This window comes from Halichondria panicea, chromosome 3 (assembly GCF_963675165.1).
Source record: "Halichondria panicea chromosome 3, odHalPani1.1, whole genome shotgun sequence".
In the NCBI taxonomy this organism is placed as follows: Eukaryota; Metazoa; Porifera; class Demospongiae; order Suberitida; family Halichondriidae; genus Halichondria; species Halichondria panicea.
In genome coordinates, this window is record NC_087379.1 from 418,386 (window position 1) to 442,649 (window position 24,264).

Below are 24,264 nucleotides of genomic sequence, written 5' to 3' on the forward strand. Positions count from 1 at the left end.
TAAGAAAAAGGAGATTAGTACAACCAGTAGGTTGTACATAGGATTGACAGTGCAGTTGTGTGTGTTTTCAATTATTGCACACATTTTGACTCGTGTTTAGACTGCTCTATTTCTGCAGGGAAGGGCCACAGCAAGAAACTGAGTTGACAGATAGCTTAGTTAGCCTTTTATCTGTCTAAATGTGTGAAATTATAGTCAATGAATATTCTCATGCATTACTATTGATATTTGAAAAATTGCACTATTTTCATATTTCACCGCGTTTCGTCTGACTGACTAAGTAAGTTAGTAAGTAAGTAAGTAAGTAAGTAAGTAAGTAAGTAACATTCTTGGAAAGCATTTCCTCCTTGTACAGACACGTTCAGAAGATTCTAGATGCAGCCTCTAGTCGACTAGAACCCGGACCATGGGCGTTTTTCTCAGAATTGCGTCCGCTTCCAAGAGGCAGATGACCTCTCAGGCTCCACTTTTCTTACCTACGCAATTCCGCCATCTTTAATTGACTTAGGAGATGGGCGTGGTTGGTTAACCGGCTGTGACATTGATCGGTACATGTATACACAAACAGTCCCTAGTCCTTTTCTCCAACTTCTCTCCATTCTCAACTCAGGTATGCTACTGGCTAGATCTACCATAGGCCTCCATGCTTTTGCACTTTGAAGTATACACTCTAGTACTTAACATGCATAGATAAATGAACACTGTAATAAGAACTAGTGTTCAAGCTGGCGCTGTGCTAATGCCTCTCGCCATGTTTTTGCTTTCGCTGAAAAGTTATATTAGTTTCTATAATGAATTTTATATAAAGTTAGCTTATCTATATAAAGTCACTGAGAAGAAAAGACTTATTTACATGCATCTATTGTTGTATTATGTGGACCTCAAGAAAGAAGAAAATTGATTTGTAGTTCAGCATAATATATAATATCTAAGAAGAAAAGACCTGTGTACATGCATAATTATTGTTATCTATAATATTATTGTTATATGGTAGTGTGTTTTGTGGCTTACCAGGCCTTCAAGACAATAATGATTCTGCCAGGAGGATCTGGATCTGGATCTTGGAGTCTTACACATGGGGAATGAGCACGCATGCGCATTACATCCACAGGAATAATTAAAGGGTGTGTCCAAAGAGATCATGCTAGCTAGCTGTTTTAACAGATATTTTCTGAGTATTGTAGCTAACAAAAAGCTAGCGCTTTAGTGCAAGGCTAACTCATATGTTGAATAGAAAGTTTGTGCGGACAGATGATGCTATGAAATATTCTGAAGAGACTGCAACAGCCTTCAATGTGAGTCAAACTAGCCATAACTCGAGAAAGAAGCTTTAGTTTGCTAATCCACGAATCAAAATCCAAGAGAACGTGGCTAGAAGCCTATAGAAGCTGTTAGCTTTCGTCGCATTGCAACCGTTGAGCAGTTATAGCTGGAATACACACACACACAGACAGACACACACACAGTCAGCTTTACCGTATCCCTCGTGCGGCTACGCCTCGAGGCATAATTATTGGTTCAGTCTGCATGGTCTGTCTTCTCTTCTCTTCTTGAACTTCTCTTGCTTCTTGACATTCCTCTTAGGCATTTCACATTTCATTATTGAAGAGTATAAAAATACTGCTGTACTGAAAAAGAAAGGGAATCAAACTAAAAAAACATTTGCAATGTGAACGTTGCTAGGATTGCCAGGAAAAGAAAAGCGCGAAAAAGCGAAGAAACAAGAAATTCGGCTAGTGCATAACTCCAATCCGTTACAACGCCATGAACATGTACAGTCGAGTGGCCTACTGTTGATAATGATTTTAGAATCAAAATACAAGTTGGGTAAAAAATGAACCCCAAATAACTGAATTCACAATCATCCACCCACACATCCAACACTTGCATGTTTGCTTAACACTGTAAGGGAAAACATCACAAACATTATATAGCTTGCAAAAAATTCACTATAATTATATGATAAAAATTTACTGAAGGATTGGCCAGGAAAAGCACAAAACGAAAAACACTGTAAGGGAAAACATCACAAACATTATATAGCTTGCAAAAAATTCACTATAATTATATGATAAAAATTTACTGAAAGATTGGCCAGGAAAAGCACAAAACGAAAAAAAATTGAAACAGTACATGTGAATGAAGTTGTAACGGATTGGAGTTATGCACTCGCCGAATTTCTTGTTTCTTCGCTTTTTCGCGCTTTTCTTTTCCTGGCAATCCTAGCAACGTTCACATTGCAAATGTTTTTTTAGTTTGATACAGTACAGGGTTTTGCAGAGTCTCTGCAACATGAACTTTTAATCGGTCTGCACATGCGCAGAGATCTGCCTTTGATCTCACCGCAGACTATTAGCTAAGGGTCAGTGCAGAGATAACTCTATCTCTGGTCAGTGCATGTGTGTGTGGAAATGAGTAAGGCAGCCTCAAAACTCTCTTTTCACATAATTATAACAGTGGAGGGTGATGTGTATAGAAATGATATTACGATGTAATTGGTGAGCCAGAGTACTCCAGCGTGGAAGTGTCTGAACCCCAAATTAATTGATCTTGTGAGTGCAGCATGACATCAGCAGGAGTTAAAATTTGCAGAGGTCGCCATAGCCTGGTGCATTAAACTTCGAGCTTGCAACCAGTGGTGCCAGCTCTAACTCGTGGATGTTGTAGAATGTAGCAGAGTTCACTGTAGTGGGATTGACATCGTGGTCAAAACAATACATCCATGCATGAGTTCGAACCAATAGGAACTTGGTAGAAGAGGAAGCTTTAATACCCTAGTTTTGTAGTCGGACATGTAATATATCTTGCGGCCTTCTTTTGTACACATTTTAAGTTGGCCGTATCCTTATAAAGACTTCAATCGAATGGCAGTGTTTCAGCCTTGTAGGACCAATGACAGTGACAACACCATCCCAAGATAGACTTCTGGGCTGCCCACTTTTGATTTTACTGCTTGCCTCAGCTAGCTACATAGTGATACAAGTCCTGGACTTCACTTTAGAATCCATTTTTACTGATCACATGCGGTGGCAGATCTCTACGCATGCGCAGACTGGTTAAAAGTTCATGTTGCAAGAACTCTGCAAAACCCTGTACCTATACAAATTAACAATGACAACTTTGCGCATGCGTTTCACACTTGTGTATACAACAAAAGTAATGCAGCTGCTTAATCTTGAGCTGGGATGCCTTGTGTTAGCTTTTCAGTGCGGTTCGGTGTTACTGGCTCCATTGTATATAGCCACTTTCTTCCAAAACTGGCAAGAGAACAGTACAAGATGGGATCAACAAACGGCAATGTTGACTCGTGCTGCTCTGATCGCTGTGAACCACATCAACAACAGACATGATTTGCTACCCGGATACAAGCTCTCTCTGATACAAGGTGATTCTGGTTGCCTCTTCACTGATAGAGCTATTGTTAGCTATGTGCAGAATGTTGTCTACCCTAGAGACCTCATTGCAGGCATGGTGGGTCCACTTTGTTCAGATTCTGTTCGAATTCTCTCCTCTCTTGTCAATAGACAAGAAATGTCTATTCCACAGATCCATCTATCTATGTTATCGACATTTCATAACAGGGATATGTATGCTAACTCGTTTGGAATTCTCGGTTCAATAATTCACCTAATTGATAGTGTCACATCATTAGTTGATACACAAAACTGGTGTACTTTACTCCTTTATGAAGATGAAAACAAATCATTTCAGGAAGCCATTGAACAACTTGATACAAGCATGTTTACTTCTGAAAGAGTGAGAGAAGGGTTTGTACGTTTGGATCCCCTGAGGAGCAGAGTTGTGATCATATTGGCTGGGGGACCTCTAGTGTGTGAAATACTTCGTGAAGCTGTCAAGAACAAAATGGTGTACCCAGCGTTCCAATGGATTGTTATGGGGTTGGAATATGAGCAGTTGCTTCTCTCCGATGGGTGTTTTGTTGGTGATGTTTTAGACAAGCTGCTATTTGTAACTTTCAATGTTGACACAGCTTTCAAAACAGATACAGATGTATGTGATACTGATGAGGATTTAAAAGAGATTCAGAAAACACGTAACAACTTTAGCCACGTTTCACTTGTATACGATTCAATATGGGCCTTAGTATTTGCATTTAATTCAAGTTTACCTCTCCATGACAACAGTACACGTGGTAACGAGCACTTAACGTCATTAGTTACTTCAAATCTTGCAGAGATAACATTTAATGGTCTCTCAGGCAATATCAGTTTTAATAGTTCTACAGGCTACAATAAACGAAGAGTTGATATCAATCAAATTTCTAATGAAACAGTGAAACTAATTGGATACTTTTCCGGTGGATCCCTCACACTCATCAACAACTCAGAGCTTATCAATACATCAAAAGGAACACAATTTGAAAGCGTACGAGTTGAAGTGGCCGTGCTGCTTACCTTAGTAACAGTCGTGCAGTTATTCATTATCATTACTCTTCACATCCTAACAGTGGTTTACAGAAAGCATACAAGTATTCGAGCATCTAATCCCAAACTGAGTCACTCTATTTTCATTGGTTGCTACGTACTTGTGACTACTTTAATGATATTTCTATGGCCATACAAAACAATAGCCATGCTGAAGGGCAAAGCTGAACTATGTCTGATTTTCAATTTGTGGTTGCTCCCGATTGGTGTCACTCTCATATTTGCACCACTCATTGCTCACATATGGAGATTGTATAGGATATTCACACACTTCAGAAATCCAGGGTGCTGCATATCGAACAGTGCACTGTGCCTCATCATTGCAGTGCAGATTGCTGTGGACCTGACTATCGCTATACTGGGAACTACACTGACCCCAACCTTCCTTACACGCATTAATACTGGTAGGATTAGCACTGAAGGAAAGGTTATCATGTCTGCAATGTGTAATTACCAAAACTCTTACGTGTTGTGGTTGCTAATGTGGGTGTACAAGTTTATTCAAGCGTCAACATTGCTTGGGCTCAGTTGCCTAACTAAGAATATAAAACTGAATCGAAATTTTACAACCAGTCGATTTAAGTTTGCCAGTTATCTTATAATATTAGCTGGATCTGTGCTCGTTCCTCTGTTTTTAATCTTGTGGATCACCAATGCAGACATACATGGAGACGTTGTGGTCATGTGTATTCTTGCGAATTGCTTCTTCTTATTATGTATTCTGTTTATCTTATTGCCACCAATTTCAGAAGTGTTCAAAGCAAAAAAGAGAGCAAACAATTATTCAAGTGCTGTGTTATTATAAGCCATATTAATTTAATGTCAATTTTTTGTGTGTTTTTATTGTCAAGCAGTAGAACACTACTGGATCTAGCTAGTATGGCTATTATGTGCTGATAGGATTAGGTCCAGTAACCATCACAGACACCAACACAACTAGTTCAGTTGTCGACAAGATTCAGCTACAGAATTAGAAACTGTGCAGAAACATTGTCTCATAAAGCAGTCCCCCTCTATGATATGGATCTGCGATTAAGCCGCCCAATTTTTAAAGGGCGGCTGAAATATGAGACTAGCAGAAGTACAATAGAGGTTACTGCTGAGTCAGCAAACACGAAAAGCAATACAGTAGACTCTCGCTATTCCGGCTCTCTGAAGTACGGCCACCTCGATATACCGGCCATTTGGCTTGGCACGGAATGCTAGCTATATGTTTACTGCACAAAATTCACCCTGAAGTACGGCCACTCGCTATTCCGTTTACTGTTTACCGGCCAGTGCTGGCCCAAACAGGGTAATTTTATACGTGTATTACGGCCGGATATGACGTTTTGGGTGTGGTTTAGCAAATAAAATTGAATTACACTTAAATAGAGAACAAAATGATTCATTATCCTACATTATCCTCGAGACAAGAACCGCAAAAGTAGTCATTAGATTCGAGGTAAGGTCGTTTTTAAGCCGCGGCTATTTCCTGAGCTGGCAGCCACCTCGCTATTCCGGCCAAGCTGCATGGTCCCAAGAGTGACTAGACTCGCAAGCCGTCACTGTTGCGGTCAAACTCCGTGTAGAGAATTGTGTTGCACAGTCAGCATATTAGATAAGATTCTAAGTGGCTGCGGTTTTCGTGACGTCACTATACTGCATGTGATACGTAGAGTTTTCTTTTTTTTTTTTTTTTTTTTTTTCATGATAATAATACTTATTGCAAGTGAGAAGACAAAAGACAAAAGACAAAACAAAAAAACAAACCAAGAAAAAACAACAAAAACATGTGACATAATTTTATAAAGTTCCTGGGTGAAAACACATGTTTCAGACCGATAGCACCCGGCCTTCTTGAGTTGCTAGGTCAATAGTGCCAGTGTCTAAGGCCTTCCATGGTGTGGTGGTGGTGAATGACTTCCTAGAGCCTCTGATGCACATAATCTCTGATCTTATGAGGGAGAAATTTAGCCTACACCTCATCCAATTCAGAGTTGTGCTGTATGTTTTGTCCTGTTTCTCTGCCAGCATTGAAGCTAGTTTCTTGTAGACAATATCTGCAGCCGGACCCATACCTCCAGCAGCAGAGAAAACCAGAGGCGTAAACGATCCATGTTCGACTTCTCTTACACGCTGTTCATAAGCTCTCTTCTTCTCCATCTCGTTTCTTCTGTAGCTCTGGGCCATGGTGGAGCGGCGATAGGTAGGTGCGTACGGGTTGAAGACCCTGACATCAAAAAATGCACCCTGTCTATCGTTGCTCCAGAAGCTCTGGGCCACAACATCAAGGCGAGCCCCATCCTCGCGGTTGGTTGTCCTAAGTTGGAACTGCTCTTCTGTCACAGGCTGTAAGGTTGGTTCAATACCCACATCTGGACATACTTCGCTCATAAGATTTGCTGTGATGTTGCGTATTTCATTATGTCTTATTGTTGGAAATCCTCCCCTAGAGCAGCTGAGTGCATGCTCTACTGTGAAGTGAAGTCCACAGACACAGTGAGAGGGTAGGTTCTGAGGCCGCCAGCCGTACCTGAGGCAAAGAGCATCTCTGAAGGCTCCCTTGTGTAGCATGAAACCATGCTCTGCGATAGGCACCGCTGTTATCCAGTGAACGTCACTATCAACGATCTTGCGGCAACCGCATGCGGTTAGTTTGCCACAAATATCGGAATTGCTGTTTGTTTTCGGCCAACGGAACCCCGGACTATTCAGAAGCAGAGTGTGAAACAGTCACACAACATACCTTTCAAGGTGATCGGATGTTATAGGAAAAACTATATCCAGAAGTACTCTGAAAAGCAAGTGTACTTATTGACGAAGGTGTCCCTGTACCTATATATGTATAGAAGCTGACAATCCTGCGACTCCAAATGCAATTGCGTTGTAGACGGTTCCTTTGGATACGTAGTGAAGGAAGCACGGGATGCTGTGTACGATGCCCTCATAAGGAATGACATTACTGTTGTAAAATTCAAGTGGGTCAAATATGTCAGTGACTGGTATATACCGTATGGGCCCAGGGTTTTTTTTGCTAACGTAACAACGAAAGGTGTATGGTCATCAAATTAATGTTGAATTAAGTACTGTTGTCGCCTAACCTAATTTTGCGTTGATCGATTTTCCAATGACTGCATTAATTTAATTGTTGATGTAATTTATAATTGTAACACTCGCACGACTATAAACAATCATGTTCTAATAGCATTGTTCACCGCTCATGTTCATCTTTTGTTGTACATTTCTATTGAAATTCGACCAAGTGCAGCAATAACATGCATCATATAATTATACACGTATGAATAGCTGTTAGCCATGAATATGATTATCAATGTCCAAATTATAAATAGTTGTGGTCAGTTATATTGCAGTAACTTGTGAGGGAGAATGATCAACTGGCACATTGTAGTATATATTCGCATGTACATCAAATAAAGGCATTTGATAAAACTGTTGTGGTTTAGTTTACTTCCTGTTCTATGTGTACTATTTATGTACGTGTGTTCTCAATGTTTTTAGTCTCTATTAAACTGTCAACTGTAAACCAGTACTGAGTTGGTAACTTAGCGGTGAGTCCAGACCTAGCTAAGTTACGACAAAAACAGTAATAATTGATGGCAACGAGGGATCCGTTCGTTTGGGAGAACTTTCCTCCAATTTTACTTGACGGTGTGAAGTGTAAAATGTGCCCACCATATCTCTGAAGAAGCATCTCACATCTTCAGTTGTGGAAGCTCTTGAATGCTTGATATCAAAGCAATTTGGCCTGGAATGTCATTAATTAAAAGGTCATAATAAGTGAAAGTTCGGACATCCTTCCTGTCGTATCTTAGCCTCGAACCCAGGCCGATTAAAATACGGCCTGGTCTCGAGGCTAGTCGTATGTCAATCAATCTTCACTGACAAGTTAATGATCTTTACCTATGCAAATTAACAATGACAACTTTGCGCATGCGTTTCACACTCGGGAAGAATGTGTACGTAAAACAAAAGTAATGCAGCTGCTTAATCTTGAGCTGGGATGCCTTGTGTTAGCTTTTCAGTGCGGTTCGGTGTTACTGGCTCCATTGTATATAGCCACTTTCTTCCAAAACTGGCAAGAGAACAGTACAAGATGGGATCAACAAACGGCAATGTTGACTCGTGCTGCTCTGATCGCTGTGAACCACATCAACAACAGACATGATCTGCTACCCGGATACAAGCTCTCTCTGATACAAGGTGATTCTGGTTGCCTCTTCACTGATAGAGCTATTGTTAGCTATGTGCAGAATGTTGTCTACCCTAGGCCTAGAGAAGACCTCATTGCAGGCATGGTGGGTCCACTTTGTTCAGATTCTGTTCGAATTCTCTCCTCTCTTGTCAATAGACAAGAAATGTCTATTCCACAGATCCATCTATCTATGTTATCGACATTTCATAACAGGGATATGTATGCTAACTCGTTTGGAATACTCGGTTCAATAATTCTCCTAATTGATAGTGTCACATCATTAGTTGATACACAAAACTGGTATACTTTACTCCTTTATGAAGATGAAAACAAATCATTTCAGGAAGCTATTGAACAACTTGATACAAGCATGTTTACTTCTGAAAGAGTGAGAGAAGGGTTTGTACGTTTGGATCCCCTGAGGAGCAGAGTTGTGATCATATTGGCTGGGGGACCTCTAGTGTGTGAAATACTTCGTGAAGCTGTCAAGAACAAAATGGTGTACCCAGCGTTCCAATGGATTGTTATGGGGTTGGAATATGAACAGTTGCTTCTCTCCGATGGGTGTTTTGTTGGTGATGTTTTGGACAAGTTGCTATTTGTAACTTTCAATGTTGACACAGCTTTCAAAACAGATACAGATGCATGTGGTGATGATGAGGATTTAAAAGAGATTCGAAAAACACGTAATAACAACTTTAGCCACGTTTCACTTGTATACGATTCAATATGGGCCTTAGCATTTGCATCTAATTTAAGTTTACCTCTCCATGACAACAGTACACGTGGTAACGAGCACTTAACGTCATTAGTTACTTCAAATCTTGCAGAGAAAACATTTAAAGGTATCTCAGGCTTTATCAGTTTTGATAGTTCTACAGGCTACAATAAACGAAGAGTTGATATCAATCAAATTTCTAATGAAACAGTGAAACTGATTGGATACTTTTCCGGTGGATCCCTCACACTCATCAACAACTCAGAGCTTATCAATACCTCAAAAGGAACACAACTTGAAAGCGTACGAGTTGAAGTGGCCGTGCTGCTTACCTTAGCAACAGTCGTGCAGTTATTCATTATCATTACTCTTCACATCCTAACAGTGGTTTACAGAAAGCATACAAGTATTCGAGCATCTAATCCCAAGCTGAGTCACTGCATTTTCATTGGTTGCTACGTACTTGTGACTACTTTAATATTATTTCTATGGCCGTTGAAAACAATAGTCATGCTGAAGGGCAAAGTTGAATTCTGTGAGATTTTCAATTTTTGGTTGTTCCCGATTGGTATCACTCTCATATTTGCACCACTCATTGCTCACATATGGAGATTGTATAGGATATTCACACACTTCAGAAATCCAGGGTGCTGCATATCGAACAGTGCACTGTGCCTCATCATTGCAGTGCAGATTGCTGTGGACCTGACCATCGCTATACTGGGAACTACACTGACCCCAACCTTCATCACGCGCACTAATACTGGTAGGATTAGCACTGAAGGAAAGGTCATCATGTCTACAATGTGTAAACAAAACTCTCCCGTGTTGTTGTTGCTAATGTGGGTGTACAAGTTTATTCAAGCATCAACATTGCTTGGGCTCAGTTGCCTAACTAAGAATATAAAACTGAATCGAAATTTTACAACCACTCGATTTAAGTTTGCCAGCTATCTTATGATTGTTGCTACCTCTGTGCTTTTGCCTTTGTATTTAATCTTGTGGATCACCAATGCAGACATACATGGAGACGTTGTGGTCATGTGTATTCTTGCGAATTGCTTCTTCTTATTATGTATTCTGTTTATCTTATTGCCACCAATTGCAGAAGTGTTCAAAGCAAAAAAGAGAGCAAACAATTATTCAAGTGGTGTGTTATTATAAGCCATATTAATTTAATGTCAATTTTTCTCTTTTTTTGTGAAAGGTCTTTCAATTAATTTGCCACGCCCTGACACACCCACCCACGTGGACCGGTAAATACACAAAGGTCAAGAAGACTGACCACAGCTAGCTATAGCTAGCTAGCTATATTATTGATGTCAAGTCTACCCCGTCTACTGATGCATGGACTACGCTCGGGCCGTCTACAAGCTTCCTCAGCACCAGCAGTACAGCCGACCCATCTCCCGGGAACTGAGATCCAACCACATGCCTCTACCAATACCCATACCCCAACAATCAACGCAGAGTCACCGCTGACACCAGAGACCCACTCTCAGACAGTTATACAGTCCCCCTACTTTCATGGCAGTGGTGCGGCCGATCACACGATGGGCGGTGGAGGAGGTCTCGACGATTTGGAGGACTTTAATTTTGATGCCGGTTACGTAATATCATCCAAGCTCTCGGATATGGTTGCCAATGGCGCTTTCAGTTATCCCCCAACTTATAGTAACTCCGTCAATCACCACCCACACGACTCACATCTGACACGCCCACACTCTTCACACCCACTCCAAAATCGTATCAAAACAGAACCAGGAATGTCCTACGAATGTCCACCGTCCACACAGTATGGAATCAAGACAGAGCCTGGAATGGAACAATTCCCCACAGTTACTATAAAACAAGAGCCTGGACTAGCTACCACACAGGAGCAGTCTGGCATCCACACCATTGCTAGAGTCAAAAGGGAGCCTGGACTGGCTACCACACAAGAGCAGTCTGGCATCCACACCATTGCTAGAGTCAAGACGGAGCCTGGACTGGCTACCACACAAGAGCAGTCTGGCATCCACACCATTGCTAGAGTTAAGACGGAGCCTGGACTGGCTACCACACAAGAGCAGTCTGGCATCCACACCATTGCTAGAGTCAAGAGGGAGCCTGGACTGGCTACCACACAAGAGCAGTCTGGCATCCACACCATTGCTAGAGTCAAGACGGAGCCTGGGGATGCGACTGTTAAGACAGAGAAGGAGGAAAGCTGGGAGCCTCCGCTCTGGAGGGTACAGTATCAGAACATCTGTCAGATGAGGTCAGAGAGGACGGCTCCAGTGGACACACATGGCTGCTTCATGTTAGCACAGAAGGATGTGGCTCCTCGTGTGAGTGCATTACATACCCTCCACCCACACACTGAGTATACATTCTGATTCACCCACTATGACAGATTATCCTTAGCTAAAATATAACACCCCCCTCCCACACACACACACTCCACCTCACCCACACCCCACCCCACCCTCCCTCCATACACACCACACACACACCCTCCACCCACCCCACACACACCCACACAGGTACGACGCTACCAGGTGCTGGTGTCTCTAATGCTATCAAGTCAGACCAAGGACCAGATTACTGGGAAAGCCATGACCAACCTCAAGAAGCACGGCCTCACTGTCGACAACATCCTCACCACCCCCACAGAGGACATCGCAAAGATGATCAATGTAGTCGGGTTTTGGCATGTGAGCAAAAATGTAGCTTTGCCATTCTAACTGTGTCTGAATCTTAACCTGAGCAGAGCTACAGAATGCACCTTCCATTTAGGAACAACTGTGTATGCTGCTAGGAAGCATCCCATCATGTGTTCTAATTAACTGTATTGCTAGTAAAGTCGAACACGTACAATTATTGTATAATAACGAAATGTTTCTCATTTGTGCAGAAGAAGTCCGACTACATCAAGAGGACCACTGAGATGCTAGCCAGCAAATACAATGGAGACATCCCTAACACCTTGAAGGATCTAGTGAGTTGCTCAAAATCTGAGGATTTTTGATCAATTTAGCGAGGGCAGGGAATGGGTCTGTTTTGAACATGTTAGGAATGTCCGATTTCAAAAATAAATATGTATTTAGTAGCTGCAATATGGTGTGCTTAAATCAGTAAATTATTTCGTGTCCAAATCTTTCATTTTCTGAAAAAAAGCGTGGGCTATAAGTGGGTGTTTTTTTCTATATCAGGCCTGTTTTTGTAGTTATATCTTTGAGAGGCCATAACTTGTGTTGGAAAGGTCTAATTCTAAAGCTAAAAGATGCATTTAGTAGCTCTTTGAAAGGTCTATCACCTTATAGCGGGTATATTTTGAGGGTATAAATGTTTGTGGTTTTCGCTGATTAAGTATAATTATACCGCAAATATTTATACCCACGAAATTAATATTGCGTGCGTGCATGCTGCAAAAAGGCTGCTATTATGTGAAAGTTTATACCCTCGAAATATACCCGCTATATGATATCTAATATACACTTTGACCCCAGATGTCACTGCCAGGAGTGGGCCCTAAGATGGCTAACTTGGTGATGGACTTTGCCTGGGGCCAAGTGACTGGTATTGCCGTGGATACACACGTTCATCGAATCTCTCACAGACTGGGCTGGATGACCAAACAAACCCCAACACCTGAGGCCACTAGAATATCCCTGGAGAAATGGCTACCCATGTGAGTGTGTGTGTGTGTGCTGGGTCCCCCCTGGCCCTGTGGTCGGTGAAACCATACACATTAAAGGCTTCTAGTATCCCATCACTACTTTGCTTTGTTGTTGCTTTGAGCAAATGGCTTCTTGACCACTACAAGGCCCACTATACAAGCTGCTTGCTGCTGTCAGTAGCTAGCTGTGTACGTACTGTGTAGCTAGCTATTCTTTTGTCCCCACCCCCCTCACACACACACACACACACACCCCCACGCACACACCCCCCCACACAGGTCAGAATGGAGCAACCTCAACCTAATGATGGTGGGTTTCGGCCAAACCATATGCTCCCCTCAACGCCCTCATTGCGGGGACTGCCTCAACAGGAACATCTGCCCCTCGTCCCTGGACTGTAATGATGCTACAATGGGTGGACTAGTTGGACACTTTACCCCGGGCGCTCTCACGACAGGAAAGAAGAAGAAGAAGAGCAAGAGTGCCACACCCATTAAGGGGGAATCCCTTGATGCCACGCCCACTGATGAGGTGATTGTAGTACCTATTACTACACCGAATAGGAAGAAACGGAAACTGGACAAAACTTGAGACAATGTAACAGTGTAGCTAGCAGCTATTCCTAGGGTATCAGTTTGGCATGCTCTTTCATCCTCATTCATGCGTATCATTCATAATTATTGCTCGTTGTTTAGTGGGTAACAAGTTAGGATATGGTTGAACTGTTGGCAAGTGTAACTACCTCAGAATGTTGGGATCTACTGTATTCCTGGAAATGTCAAAAAATTGTACGCTTAATTAAGTCTCACGGTCATGAATATAATTAGTTGGTGATATAAGGTGGTGGTTAGTGCTGCATATTTCATCCTCATGATCATGCATGCAATCGATCATCGACTCGTGTACTTTAGATGTACTTACAGTATATCTTGTGACCTGTGACTAATGTACATGTATGTTTGGTCATAATGAATAACATTGTAACCGCACTAAGTTACCATGTCAGCTAATTACATACCTAACTATAAATAAGCAAGTACAACAAAACAATAGATATATGTAGATAGCTCTCATCAGAACAAATTGTAGTTACATCTCTACTTATAATTATAAGTGGTTAGTGTAGCAATATCTACTCCAGGTATTATAGTAACTTAACTAGGTGGAACAAGATACCAAGAAAATGATTTATATATTGCAAGTCTGTAAATGCTGTTTGACTCTGATACTCTCTCTGATGGTGTTGATTCCCACCGTTCAGACTGAGCAGCCATTGAGACTGCTCTCACTACTCCCCTACCCCATCCCCAGGACTGGACAGCCTCAACCAGCCTTTGATGAAGGGCCAGCTGTGTACTTAGCCTCACAGTTAGCAGTGGAAGCAATCAACAACAGAACTGACATACTGCCTGGGTACACAGTGGAGCTAATACAGGGAGACTGTGGCTGCGATTTAGTCAACACTTTGGTAATATCTTTGTTTGAGCATATTATCTACAACGAGTTGAATGTTCACGGTGTGGTGGGTCCGGGGTGTTCGGAGTCAACCCTGTTCCTGGGCAGGCAGATAGCACAACCTGCGTTGGAAGTGTTGTCTCTGAGTCTGGCCGGTTCAGAAGAATTGGGTGATCGTACAATCTATCCAAACTCTTACAGTGCTATTGACTCTGCTGAAGTGTATGTCGAAGCGATCGAGGCAGTTGCCAAAAGTGGAGAATGGGTAAATGTATTCGTATTTCATGATTTGTCGAGGAACTTTTATACGTCTATTCGAACACAGTTGGAGTGCACCAACAGTACAACTCAGTACCACTTCATCAGTTTGTTTGATGGAAATCTCCGCTATCCTCCTGATTTTAGCCTTCCCCGTCAGTGCAAGTCAGTCAGCCGGATCGCACTGTTTCTGGCGAGCGCTGATGTTATCAGTGAACTCATCTGCTTGTTTACCTTTACCGAAAGATTTCAGGACGTGGTGTACCCAAATTTTCAATTTGTCATCGTCAACCGTACTCCACAGTCTATCATTAAAGACACTTCATTTCTTTACGAGAATCAAACTATCAATTGCACGGCTAAACAAATTTCCGATCATTTACATGGCTCTGTATTTCTCGAGTATCGTTTTACTCCGTCTAACCCCAACGTTACCACGGCTACTGGTATGACTTATACTGAATTTGAAGCATTGTACAATCAACAAGTAAAAGAATTCAATAACAATAACACCAGTGATGATGAAGTCCTGCCAAGTGTGTGGGCGTCGGTCTACTTTGACTCCACTTGGGCACTCGCTCTAGCTCTGAATAATTCCAGAAATGAACTGATGGCAAAAATTGGTTTAGAGCTCTCAGAGTATCGACCAGGACATTCAAATGCTACAGCTATTATGAGGAAGGAACTTGAACGGCTTGAATTCAATGGAGTCTCTGGCAAGTTTGCGATCGGGAGTAATGGTTTTGTGAAGCGTTTGGTAGATATTCGCCAGTTTATGAATGGAACTTTTCAACGACATGATTACTACGACAGCTCCACTGGGAATATAAGTAATTTTGAACACGAAAAGGGGGGAGTTGAATACATCAAATGGAACTTTATCGAAGTGCTTGTGTCTGACCCGGTCAAGGGTGCCCTACTGATTTGCTTGGTCCTTTTTGTGACACTAACGATATTTGCGATACACGTTGTGAGTACCTTGAACACTAACCATCCGTCCATCAAAGCCACCAACCCCAAGTTATACCACTTTGCATATGTTGGTACCTACGTCCAATCCACTGCCACTATCATCTACATTGTGGGGGACACTCTGGGTTTGATTCCTTACATCTCTCACTGTTTTCTACTACATTTCACCGTGGTGGCCATCAGTACTGGTTCTGTTCTTGTGTTTGCTTCTTTGACGGCTATCTCGTTTCGTATCTATCGCATCTTTGTCCATTACATGCATCCTGGTATGTTGATCCGTGATGGTTTTCTACTTGGCTTCATCATAGTGACAACAAGTGTGTATTTTATCTGTTACTTTGTTGTCAGTTTGGTTTATCGACCAGACGAATCTCGAGTATGTGTTAGTACCCAAGGAGATACAGTTACTCAGCGTGCTATTTGCCACTACCGACTTCCCCAGTGGATACTAGTATCTCAAATTATCCCTATTCTCATAACTGTACTGGCTGTTGCGTTTTCGTTGCTCAGTTTCAAGAAGGTGACAATTCAACAGTTCAAGACTAACTCCATCATAATTGTTTGTTTCTTCTCCTTTATTAATACGGGAGTTTGGATTCTATATTACGAATTTCAAGTGATTGGTTCGTCTACTAACCCGTCGCTAGGGCCTGTGGTGGGGATCACTGGAGCCAGTCTTGTGGTTTGCCTCCTGTTCCTGTATCTACCGCCATCTCTGCCTGTGCTAGGGGACTACTATCAAGCCCATTTAAAGAAGTATCGCTCTCCTTGCTGCCTTAAGATAACAAATGGAATGTGTGCCCACAACAAAGACAATGCTAACAGCAACACTGATGATGCACTCACTACGGATGATGTCATGACCACCACTGATTCAATGCTTTATAAATATTCATACTCCAAATCTCAAGACGATGCTATAGCGATTAACGACCTTGACCCTGTGTGTTCCCCTAGGGCAAATGTGCAAACTACTGATGATGTCATGACCACCACTGATTCAATGCTTTATAAATATTCATACTCCAAATCTCAAGACGATGCTATAGCGATTAACGACCTTGACCCTGTGTGTTCCCCTAGGGCAAATGTGCAAACTACTGATGATGTCATGACCACCACTGATTCAATGCTTTATAGATATTCATTCTCCAAATCTCAAGACGAGACTATAGCGATTAACGACCTTGACCCTGTGTGTCCCCCTAGGGCAAAATGTGCAAATAACTGTTTGTGAAGTATAACAAAAGACAATTATAGCTAGCTACCACCGCCACATAGCTAGCTATACATGTATGTGTGGTCATGCCTAGCTTGGTCTCATGTACGTATATATTATTATTATGTTAACAGTAATCATTTTCAATTTTCAATTAGTTTCAGCAATAATTATTATATTCAACAACATTTTGAACAACATTCAGTAAAAATAATGACAAGCAAATTATAACTTTTACAAAGATTTCCAAAACTTTGGATCCATTTGCAATCTCCTCTGAAAGTTCCCATACCACTGTTGCAGTGCAGAGGCGGGTATGTAAGTCTCCGCTGGGTTCAGCATACTTTGCTTGGGGTCAACAGCAAATGATGTCGCATAATTGAACAAGCTCTCGAGCATTTTTTGACTAAACTCTGCAAATTGAGACACGGTGGAAGCCTCCGTATTAGCAGAAGGGGTCTTTTGTGATATTTCTGTTAGTGGTTCTACTGATATCCCAATGAGTGCTTGTGTGGCAAGCATACTAGTAGACAGTGCTCCCATCGACTGGCCAAACGGGTTTAGCGGTGTGGTGTCCGTGGGTTTCAGTCTTGCTATCTTGAATATTGCACTGGGTTTGTCATTGGAGATATACCCAAGTAGTTGCCAAGAGACGCTTCCATCGGGGCCAGGCCATCCAATGTGTATAGAGCCTCCAAATCCATCACTGAATGGTACTTGACCAGTTAAAAACACGACAATGTGGTTGACACTCTCTGCATGGTCTAGCGTGAGCACGAACGTGTTCTCGTCAGCTTGCTGTACGTTGGTGTTAACCTGAGTGTGTGTGCGTGTGTACGTGTACGTGTATGTGTGTGTGTGTGTGTGTGTGTGTGTGTGTGTACGTGTGTGTGTGTGATGTGTGAGAGCGATGTGTGAGAGCGTATGTGCATGTGTGTTATTAAAGAATGTGCAATCAGAATATGATACCTGCTTGACTTACCAATCTTCCAGAGGCCAATACCCCAAACATGTTGTTGGTGACGTATCCCAAGAAAGCACTTGTCCTAGCCTCAGCCAATCTATGCCTCAGCCACATCCGGTATGAACATTTTGAGACGAAGGTTTTACCCAATTAACACTTTCACATCCGGTAGCTTGTAGTAAACAACCGCAAGTACAAGCAAATTACAAGCTAGAGCTAGCTGTATGAAATCAACCATGAAGGCCAAAGCAAGCAAGACACCGGGCAGCAGCAAAGACTCCATTCTGCTGCACAGAGATCAGGTCCCTTCAATGCAAATAGAGCCGTACATTATCACAGGGTATCGACAACCTGGGACATCAGTACTCGGGTCCATTCGATATGCGTTTGTACTACATAACGATGTCGGTAACTTCTGGACCCATTTCCTCCCCTTACTTGCCTGGGTGGCGTGGTTAGCCTGGTTGGCAAAGTATCGTATTGACTTCACTGATCCCTACTATTACCCTCTACTCTGTTTCTGGGCTGGAGCTTGCTCTTACGTACTGTTCAGCAGTATGGCTCATCTTCTCTCGAATATCTCATTCACTGTGAGATCAGTTTGTTTTACATTGGATTATCTGGGCATTGCTTTGTATGCTTTGGGCGGTGCAATAAGCGGATTCTTTTATGAACAATCGATAGGCAGTCCGCTGTTTAAGTATCAAGGTCTGGTGTTGTCGCTGGATGTTGCCATAGCAATCAGTGCAACTCTGATGTGTGGACTTACACGATTTTATTGGAGAAATTTTCGATACTTGATTCGAGCTTTCTCTTTTGTGTTCCCGTATGCGACTGCAGTAGCTCCATTTATTCAACGTTTATTTGTGTGTCTACTCACAGGAAACGAATGTGTCACAGAAACACTGCATCTTCATGTATCAGGATTCTTTTTAACATTTACAATTGCATTCTTTTTTGTCAGCAAAATCCCCGAGCGGTTTGCTCCGGGAAGATTCGATATTTATTTTCAGAGTCACCAACTGTTCCACGTTGTAGCTGTCGTGCAAACGTGCACACAGATGTACATGTTTCCATTGGACGCTCAGTTGAGGAAAGATGCTCTATCCGTTGTTGAGGGAGCTACTCCGAATATCTACAACACTCTTCTCCCGTTCATGTTCGCTGAAGTGGTGGGAATTGTAATAGCGAGTGTTGTGGGTGTGCTAATTGTGAGGGGTGTGCTGGTGTATGACGAGAAACAACATTATAGCAAGACTAAGTAGGGACTATTTTGTAGGTAAAATAATTGTACGGTTGGTTTCAATTTTTATATTTTTATTATGTTTGTTTTCATAATTCATATTGAAGTTATAAAATGGGGTGGGATTGGTGTGATGACTCTATGGCTTTGTGGTAGTAGGCAAAAGAGAGAGGTCTTATATAATTTAGTCGTGGGTTCAATTCTGGTCTCTATCTCAAAATGAGAGAGGATTTCCATTGCAGTTTTGAACACACCATACTTTAAATGTAACCAGTCCTGTGAAGATGGTATATATAGGTGGGCGTTGGTTTTCGTGGAGATCAAAGCCAACGCCCACCTACCATTTCAGGGATAGGACCAGCACATGCACATAATTATATGGTATTCATTCTCATACTCTAGTCATATACAATGTAGCTATAACTATTTCTAGACTACATTTGTACGGAGTATTAAACAAAAACTGATTAATTATTCGTGAGTGTTCTTATGGACAGCATTGCACAATAACAATCACATAAAAATCTAACACACAATGTGATGATAAAAACCCAAGAACACACACAATCAACCAGTTATTGGTTTCAAGTTCACTTTGACTTTCTCTCCAGGAGTCATCATGGCCACGACGGGATACAGTCCCTCGGGAGGCAGGTAGAAATCAGTCTCTCCGATCACCTCTCCATTCTTAGTGAAATAGACAGTGCACTTAGTTCCTTTGAGCTTGCTCTCATTGACACTCTTGGCTTGTGCTAGCAAGTTAGCTCTACCCCTTATGGCAGGTATTCTTCCATGACCTCCGAAAAGAAATTCGTCATCGTCGGAACAATAATCTTCTTCGTCGCTATTATAGTCAAGCATATCATCGTATGCTTGGTCGAGTCGTACCATGTCCGGATCCTCAATGTCCGAGTCCGAGTCTGGAGATAACGGCCTGTCAGGGTACACATCATCGGAATCGGAATTTGAGAAGATAACTCCACAGCCCATAGTGTCACCGTCTGTACAAGTCGGCCCAAACGGCTCTCCATGTCCTCTCTCTTTGTACATGTGTCCGTTATCGGCATGGTAGCCAATCGAACCTTTGTTCCACCCGGGGTGTCTGTGTAGAGGGTAGGTAGGGATGGCTAGCCCGAGCGCCAACCAGCCTTTCTTGCCAGAGCTCAAAACGTCCATTTCAAAATAATGGTTTTGCTTGTCAATTCGAAAGTTAGCTTGTGCGATCCCCACATCTTGATTGCTCAGTCCGTCTCCCGTGTACTCAATAGTGCAGCCATCATCCACAAATTTGACACCATTAGATCTCAGCCAGGTGCTTGAGGGGGAGTGGTCTTGTACCATCGGCTCTAGTAGACTGTCGGGGTTCTTCTGCCAGTGGCCAAGGTAGCGAACCACTTCGTTTTGGCTATGGAGGCCAATCAATGGATACAAGCCGTATACAGGCCGTTTCATTCTCATAGAGTCTCCAACTCGTTTCCCATTCTTTGTGAAAAAAACATCCACGTAACCGTCACCAACATCAGCATTGTAGTCGACTCCACAACCCATTCGATCGCCCTCCGTACAAGTGGGTCCAAAACCTTTTCCATACCCGTTCTCGTGGAACAGGCGTCCGTCGTCGGCGTGATATCCGATCCCATTCCGATTCCAGCCAGGCATTCTCTCCAGAGGGTACGACAGATCTCCAACTCCCACACCAATGGCACACTTGGATCCTTTACAAACAATTTCATACTCGAAATAATTCAACATCGGAGTCAAGGGCTCTACAATACGGACCACGCCCACTCTGCCACCTTCACCACGGAATTTGAAGAGATTTCCATCGACTTCAGCGTTTCTGCCAATGTTAAAGCGTCCCTTTGTGTGAAGCTTTGTTCCTTGTTCCATTCTCCTCCAGTTGGTAGCTTGCAAAGCCTTTGACTGTCGCTTCTTTGGGCCGGCTGCTTCCAGTCAACTTTACTTATCTTTTATAGGGGGTTGGGATATGCTTGACCTTTGACCTACCAACAGTTTTGGAAATAATTATGTCATTGTTTCCTGACCTTTGACCCTAGCATTACGTCTGATTCTGATTGGTTAAGACCGTCCTAGAAAAAGGCGCGAAAAAGATGGTGCAAGATTTTGCTCGTTGCAACTCGACAAGAAAGTAAAGTACCGTCGTTGCGAAGCTTATTTTTACTTCAGCTGCTAATATAAGCTGCTAAAAGAAAAGTCTGATTGAAGAGAAAAAAAGTAAAGATTTGGCCACAATCTGAAGGAGTGCACTAAATGGAACTACACCAGAGAGGAATCCAAGAAATGTCATTTTCCAGCAGTCCACAACCTGTTCCTTTTGTGCTACCAGACACACCATTTAGCCAGAGGAAGAGGACCCCGTTGAGAGCACGATACCTCCCTACCTCCCCTGCAAAGTCCTGTCCTCCTGTCTCAAGACTCTTCACTCCGAAACAGCAGAAGGGACCACTACTTGTTAGTTTCAAGTCTGAAAGAAAGAGTACAGGTGAGAAAACTCTTGCTGTGTGTGCTCAAGAACAGCATGAAACTAGCTTCTTTAAATGCACACACACACACACACACACACACACACACACACACACACACACACACACACACACACACACACACACACGTACACACACACACACACACACACACACACACACACACACACACACGTACACACACACACACACACACGTACACACACACACACACACACACACACACACACACACAGAGCTCTCCAGTCCCTACTACAATTCCCATTTGTCTGTCTCCTATTTCGAACAATGTTTTGAGGTACTGGATAAACTTGGACAAGGATCGTTTGGTGAAGTGTTCAAAGTACGATCTCATGAGGATGGAAAGCTCTATGCTGTGAAGAAGTCTCGTCAGAGGTTCAGAGGTCAATGGGACAGACGTCAGAAACTGAGGGAGGTTGAGAAACATGAGAACTTGCCACCTCAGCGAAACTGTGTGCGGTTCCACAAGGCATGGGAGGAGAGGGACTGTTTGTACATACAGACTGAGCTGTGCTCTGAGAGGTGAGTGTCTCCTGATTTTGTGTGTAGGATTCTTTAGTTGGTATGTTTGTTTACATCCTCCTATTGTTACAACACTTGTGAAGTTTCTTACTGTAGCATAAAATATTATATTTATTGGTTTCCCTCCAGCTTGTCTGAGTATGCTGACCATCGTGGCCGTGTGCCTGAGAGAAGGGTGTGGGCCATATTAGTGGACCTGCTGAGAGTGAGCAAATGCAAATATTAGTATGTGCTGCGTTTTGATATACCCCCCCCCCCTTCACACACAGGGCTTGAAGCACCTCCATGACAACAACTTATGCCACTTTGACATCAAGCCGGCCAACATCTTTCTAGGAGGTGATGGCTCCACTTGTAAGCTGGGAGACTTTGGATTGTGTGTGACCATGGATCATGGGGACCTACCAGCTATGGAGGGGGACTCCAAGTACATGGCACCAGAGCTCTTGAGGGAAGGGTTTGGCAAACCTGCAGATGTGTTCAGGTGTGTTTATTTTGTTCCTGTGCTTAACATTTCTGCATTTAGAACCATGATTATTCCCAGTGACATGTCTGCACTGACTCAGGCAATGACCTAGCATGATAATCATTTCTGCTGAATCAGACTACGATTAAAATGGCTCCATCATCTGGCATGATAATGTGTTCCCCAGTGTATTAAGAGCGTTTGTTTCCTCCTGTAGCCTTGGTATCAGTGTTTTGGAACTGGCATGTGATCTTGAGCTGCCAACAGATGGTCCCAACTGGCAACTACTGAGACGATCACAGCTACCCCAAGACTTCATCAAAGGTACCCCCCAAAAAATGCATCGAATGTTCAACTGTTTTACTCTTTGTGCCTTCTTGCAGACCTCTCCCCTACTCTTGTGGACCTGTTATCACGTATGATGCATCCGGACCCAGCGGAGAGGCCGAGTGTAGACCAAGTACTGGCGGAGAGATCTGTGCGTTGGGAGGCACTGAGAACCAACCTGACCTGTGTCTGCAGAGTGGTGACTACTGGTGTAATGTCTGTTGTGAGAGGAGTCTTGGCCTTAGTCACTCTAATATTGGCTATCTTCTCGGGTAAGTACTTATGTGTTATAATAATAATTACCCGATTGCCACCCAGAAAAGTTTTAGAGAGCTGAATTATAAATTTATTATGCTTCTCTTATCTTATGACTGTGTATTGTTTGCGCTTGGTTGTTCTTTACTTCGCTGTATTTTCATGACTGTTTTACAGGTACCAGGTCATCTAAGCCCTCCTCAGCCACGCCTCTCATGGTTGTGACCCCAGTAGCTACTAACAGACACCATAGACAGAGACAACTCAACAACGACTCCTTCTCTGATGATGAGGGGCCTCAGAGCTCAGGTGATCGAGAGGCTTCTAAGTTCAATACATCCTGGATACAGTGAGTCTCTGTAGTGTATGTACGAGTTATCCAATTTAGTGTACCTTTTTGGGGGAGATTTTATTTGCCATGCTATAATTATTGACATTACTATTTTGTCCTCTAGGAACAGCCCTGTACGGTACCCCAGTGCCCTCTATTCTGGTCCCCCCATTCCCCTGGATTACGGTGACTCCTCAGACAACCAGTCACCTAACAAGACCTCCAGGCACAGGTGAGTCATTTAACATTATCATTATCACTCTAGTATTAATCAACTTACAATTGTCGCCCTCACAGTCCATTCCCTCGCGTCAGTTTGAATCAGAGCGGCTTATTCTCTTCATCTCAAGACAGCAGTTTCAATCGAACACCTCGCTCCAAGTCAATGCTCAATGAATCGCTATCAGAAAGTCTCAACTCAAGTAGGAGCAGTAAACTTGGAATAGAGCCAAAAAATCTTATGGAGGTTTGTTCGTTTAATTCTATTGTTACCATTGTTTATTTTATTTTCTTCCCATGCAGGCATTTTTAGACTCTGGAGATTAAGTCTTCTTTATTTTATGTGTTTCTGTGATTTCCAAAATTTTTTACATTATTCTGTTTTGTGATTTGCGAATACTACACATTTTGCACTTCTTCCTGCTTACATTCCATGGATTCCGTATATCAAGTAGTATCACGTCCTGTTTGCATACCATTAACTCCGT

The 24,264-nt window shown here is 42.6% G+C and overlaps 8 protein-coding genes across 8 annotated transcripts; 6 read left to right on the forward strand and 2 right to left on the reverse strand.

Moving 5' to 3' along the window:
• Positions 1-3,088: 3,088 nt before the first annotated feature.
• LOC135333434 (uncharacterized) lies at positions 3,089-5,297 on the forward strand. The gene has a single exon (XM_064528407.1). It carries the CDS (start codon positions 3,112-3,114, stop codon positions 5,248-5,250), a length of 2,139 nt encoding a protein of 712 aa, XP_064384477.1. The 5' UTR covers positions 3,089-3,111; the 3' UTR covers positions 5,251-5,297.
• A 2,572-nt stretch (positions 5,298-7,869) lies between these two features.
• Positions 7,870-10,537, forward strand: LOC135333433 (gamma-aminobutyric acid type B receptor subunit 1-like). The gene has a single exon (XM_064528406.1). The coding sequence runs from the start codon at positions 8,351-8,353 to the stop codon at positions 10,520-10,522; it is 2,172 nt and encodes a 723-aa protein (XP_064384476.1). The 5' UTR covers positions 7,870-8,350; the 3' UTR covers positions 10,523-10,537.
• Positions 10,538-10,597: 60 nt separating this feature from the next.
• LOC135333446 (uncharacterized) lies at positions 10,598-13,714 on the forward strand. The gene is made up of 5 exons (XM_064528417.1): positions 10,598-11,688; positions 11,884-12,054; positions 12,255-12,338; positions 12,850-13,031; positions 13,299-13,714. Exons 1-5 carry the CDS (start codon positions 10,678-10,680, stop codon positions 13,609-13,611), a joined length of 1,761 nt encoding a protein of 586 aa, XP_064384487.1. The 5' UTR covers positions 10,598-10,677; the 3' UTR covers positions 13,612-13,714.
• Positions 13,715-13,992: 278 nt separating this feature from the next.
• LOC135333406 (uncharacterized) lies at positions 13,993-17,110 on the forward strand. Its single transcript, XM_064528364.1, has one exon. The coding sequence runs from the start codon at positions 14,204-14,206 to the stop codon at positions 16,940-16,942; it is 2,739 nt and encodes a 912-aa protein (XP_064384434.1). The 5' UTR covers positions 13,993-14,203; the 3' UTR covers positions 16,943-17,110.
• On the reverse strand, positions 17,062-18,046 carry LOC135333470 (protein Hikeshi-like). The gene is made up of 2 exons (XM_064528440.1): positions 17,907-18,046; positions 17,062-17,740 (listed from the first exon to the last, which is right to left on the reverse strand). The coding sequence occupies exons 1-2, from the start codon at positions 18,000-18,002 to the stop codon at positions 17,159-17,161; spliced, it is 678 nt and encodes a 225-aa protein (XP_064384510.1). The 5' UTR covers positions 18,003-18,046; the 3' UTR covers positions 17,062-17,158.
• Positions 18,047-18,055: 9 nt separating this feature from the next.
• On the forward strand, positions 18,056-19,237 carry LOC135333458 (membrane progestin receptor gamma-like). Its single transcript, XM_064528428.1, has one exon. It carries the CDS (start codon positions 18,113-18,115, stop codon positions 19,151-19,153), a length of 1,041 nt encoding a protein of 346 aa, XP_064384498.1. The 5' UTR covers positions 18,056-18,112; the 3' UTR covers positions 19,154-19,237.
• Positions 19,238-19,581: 344 nt separating this feature from the next.
• Positions 19,582-21,143, reverse strand: LOC135333454 (SPRY domain-containing protein 3-like). The gene has a single exon (XM_064528424.1). The coding sequence runs from the start codon at positions 21,019-21,021 to the stop codon at positions 19,699-19,701; it is 1,323 nt and encodes a 440-aa protein (XP_064384494.1). The 5' UTR covers positions 21,022-21,143; the 3' UTR covers positions 19,582-19,698.
• A 60-nt stretch (positions 21,144-21,203) lies between these two features.
• Positions 21,204-24,230, forward strand: LOC135333449 (membrane-associated tyrosine- and threonine-specific cdc2-inhibitory kinase-like). Its single transcript, XM_064528420.1, has 10 exons — positions 21,204-21,634; positions 21,872-22,178; positions 22,308-22,383; positions 22,448-22,662; positions 22,862-22,968; positions 23,028-23,243; positions 23,404-23,575; positions 23,682-23,789; positions 23,855-24,023; positions 24,080-24,230. Exons 1-10 carry the CDS (start codon positions 21,403-21,405, stop codon positions 24,101-24,103), a joined length of 1,626 nt encoding a protein of 541 aa, XP_064384490.1. The 5' UTR covers positions 21,204-21,402; the 3' UTR covers positions 24,104-24,230.
• The last annotated feature ends 34 nt before the right edge of the window (positions 24,231-24,264 follow it).

Excerpts from the sequence above, each read along its gene's own strand:
- LOC135333434 (XM_064528407.1), top strand. The coding sequence starts at position 3,112 with ATGACAACTTTGCGCATGCGTTTCACACTTGTGTATACAACAAAAGTA.
- LOC135333433 (XM_064528406.1), top strand. The coding sequence starts at position 8,351 with ATGCAAATTAACAATGACAACTTTGCGCATGCGTTTCACACTCGGGAA.
- LOC135333446 (XM_064528417.1), top strand. The coding sequence starts at position 10,678 with ATGTCAAGTCTACCCCGTCTACTGATGCATGGACTACGCTCGGGCCGT. Across the intron at positions 12,339-12,849 it reads CTAACACCTTGAAGGATCTA|ATGTCACTGCCAGGAGTGGG; the intron begins GTGAGTTGCTCA and ends CTTTGACCCCAG. Across the intron at positions 13,032-13,298 it reads CTGGAGAAATGGCTACCCAT|GTCAGAATGGAGCAACCTCA; the intron begins GTGAGTGTGTGT and ends CCCCCCACACAG.
- LOC135333406 (XM_064528364.1), top strand. The coding sequence starts at position 14,204 with ATGATTTATATATTGCAAGTCTGTAAATGCTGTTTGACTCTGATACTC.
- LOC135333470 (XM_064528440.1), bottom strand. The coding sequence starts at position 18,002 with ATGTGGCTGAGGCATAGATTGGCTGAGGCTAGGACAAGTGCTTTCTTG. Across the intron at positions 17,741-17,906 it reads TATTGGCCTCTGGAAGATTG|GTTAACACCAACGTACAGCA; the intron begins GTAAGTCAAGCA and ends ACACACACTCAG.
- LOC135333458 (XM_064528428.1), top strand. The coding sequence starts at position 18,113 with ATGAAATCAACCATGAAGGCCAAAGCAAGCAAGACACCGGGCAGCAGC.
- LOC135333454 (XM_064528424.1), bottom strand. The coding sequence starts at position 21,021 with ATGGAACAAGGAACAAAGCTTCACACAAAGGGACGCTTTAACATTGGC.
- LOC135333449 (XM_064528420.1), top strand. The coding sequence starts at position 21,403 with ATGGAACTACACCAGAGAGGAATCCAAGAAATGTCATTTTCCAGCAGT. Across the intron at positions 21,635-21,871 it reads GTCTGAAAGAAAGAGTACAG|AGCTCTCCAGTCCCTACTAC; the intron begins GTGAGAAAACTC and ends ACACACACACAG. Across the intron at positions 24,024-24,079 it reads AGCCAAAAAATCTTATGGAG|GCATTTTTAGACTCTGGAGA; the intron begins GTTTGTTCGTTT and ends CTTCCCATGCAG.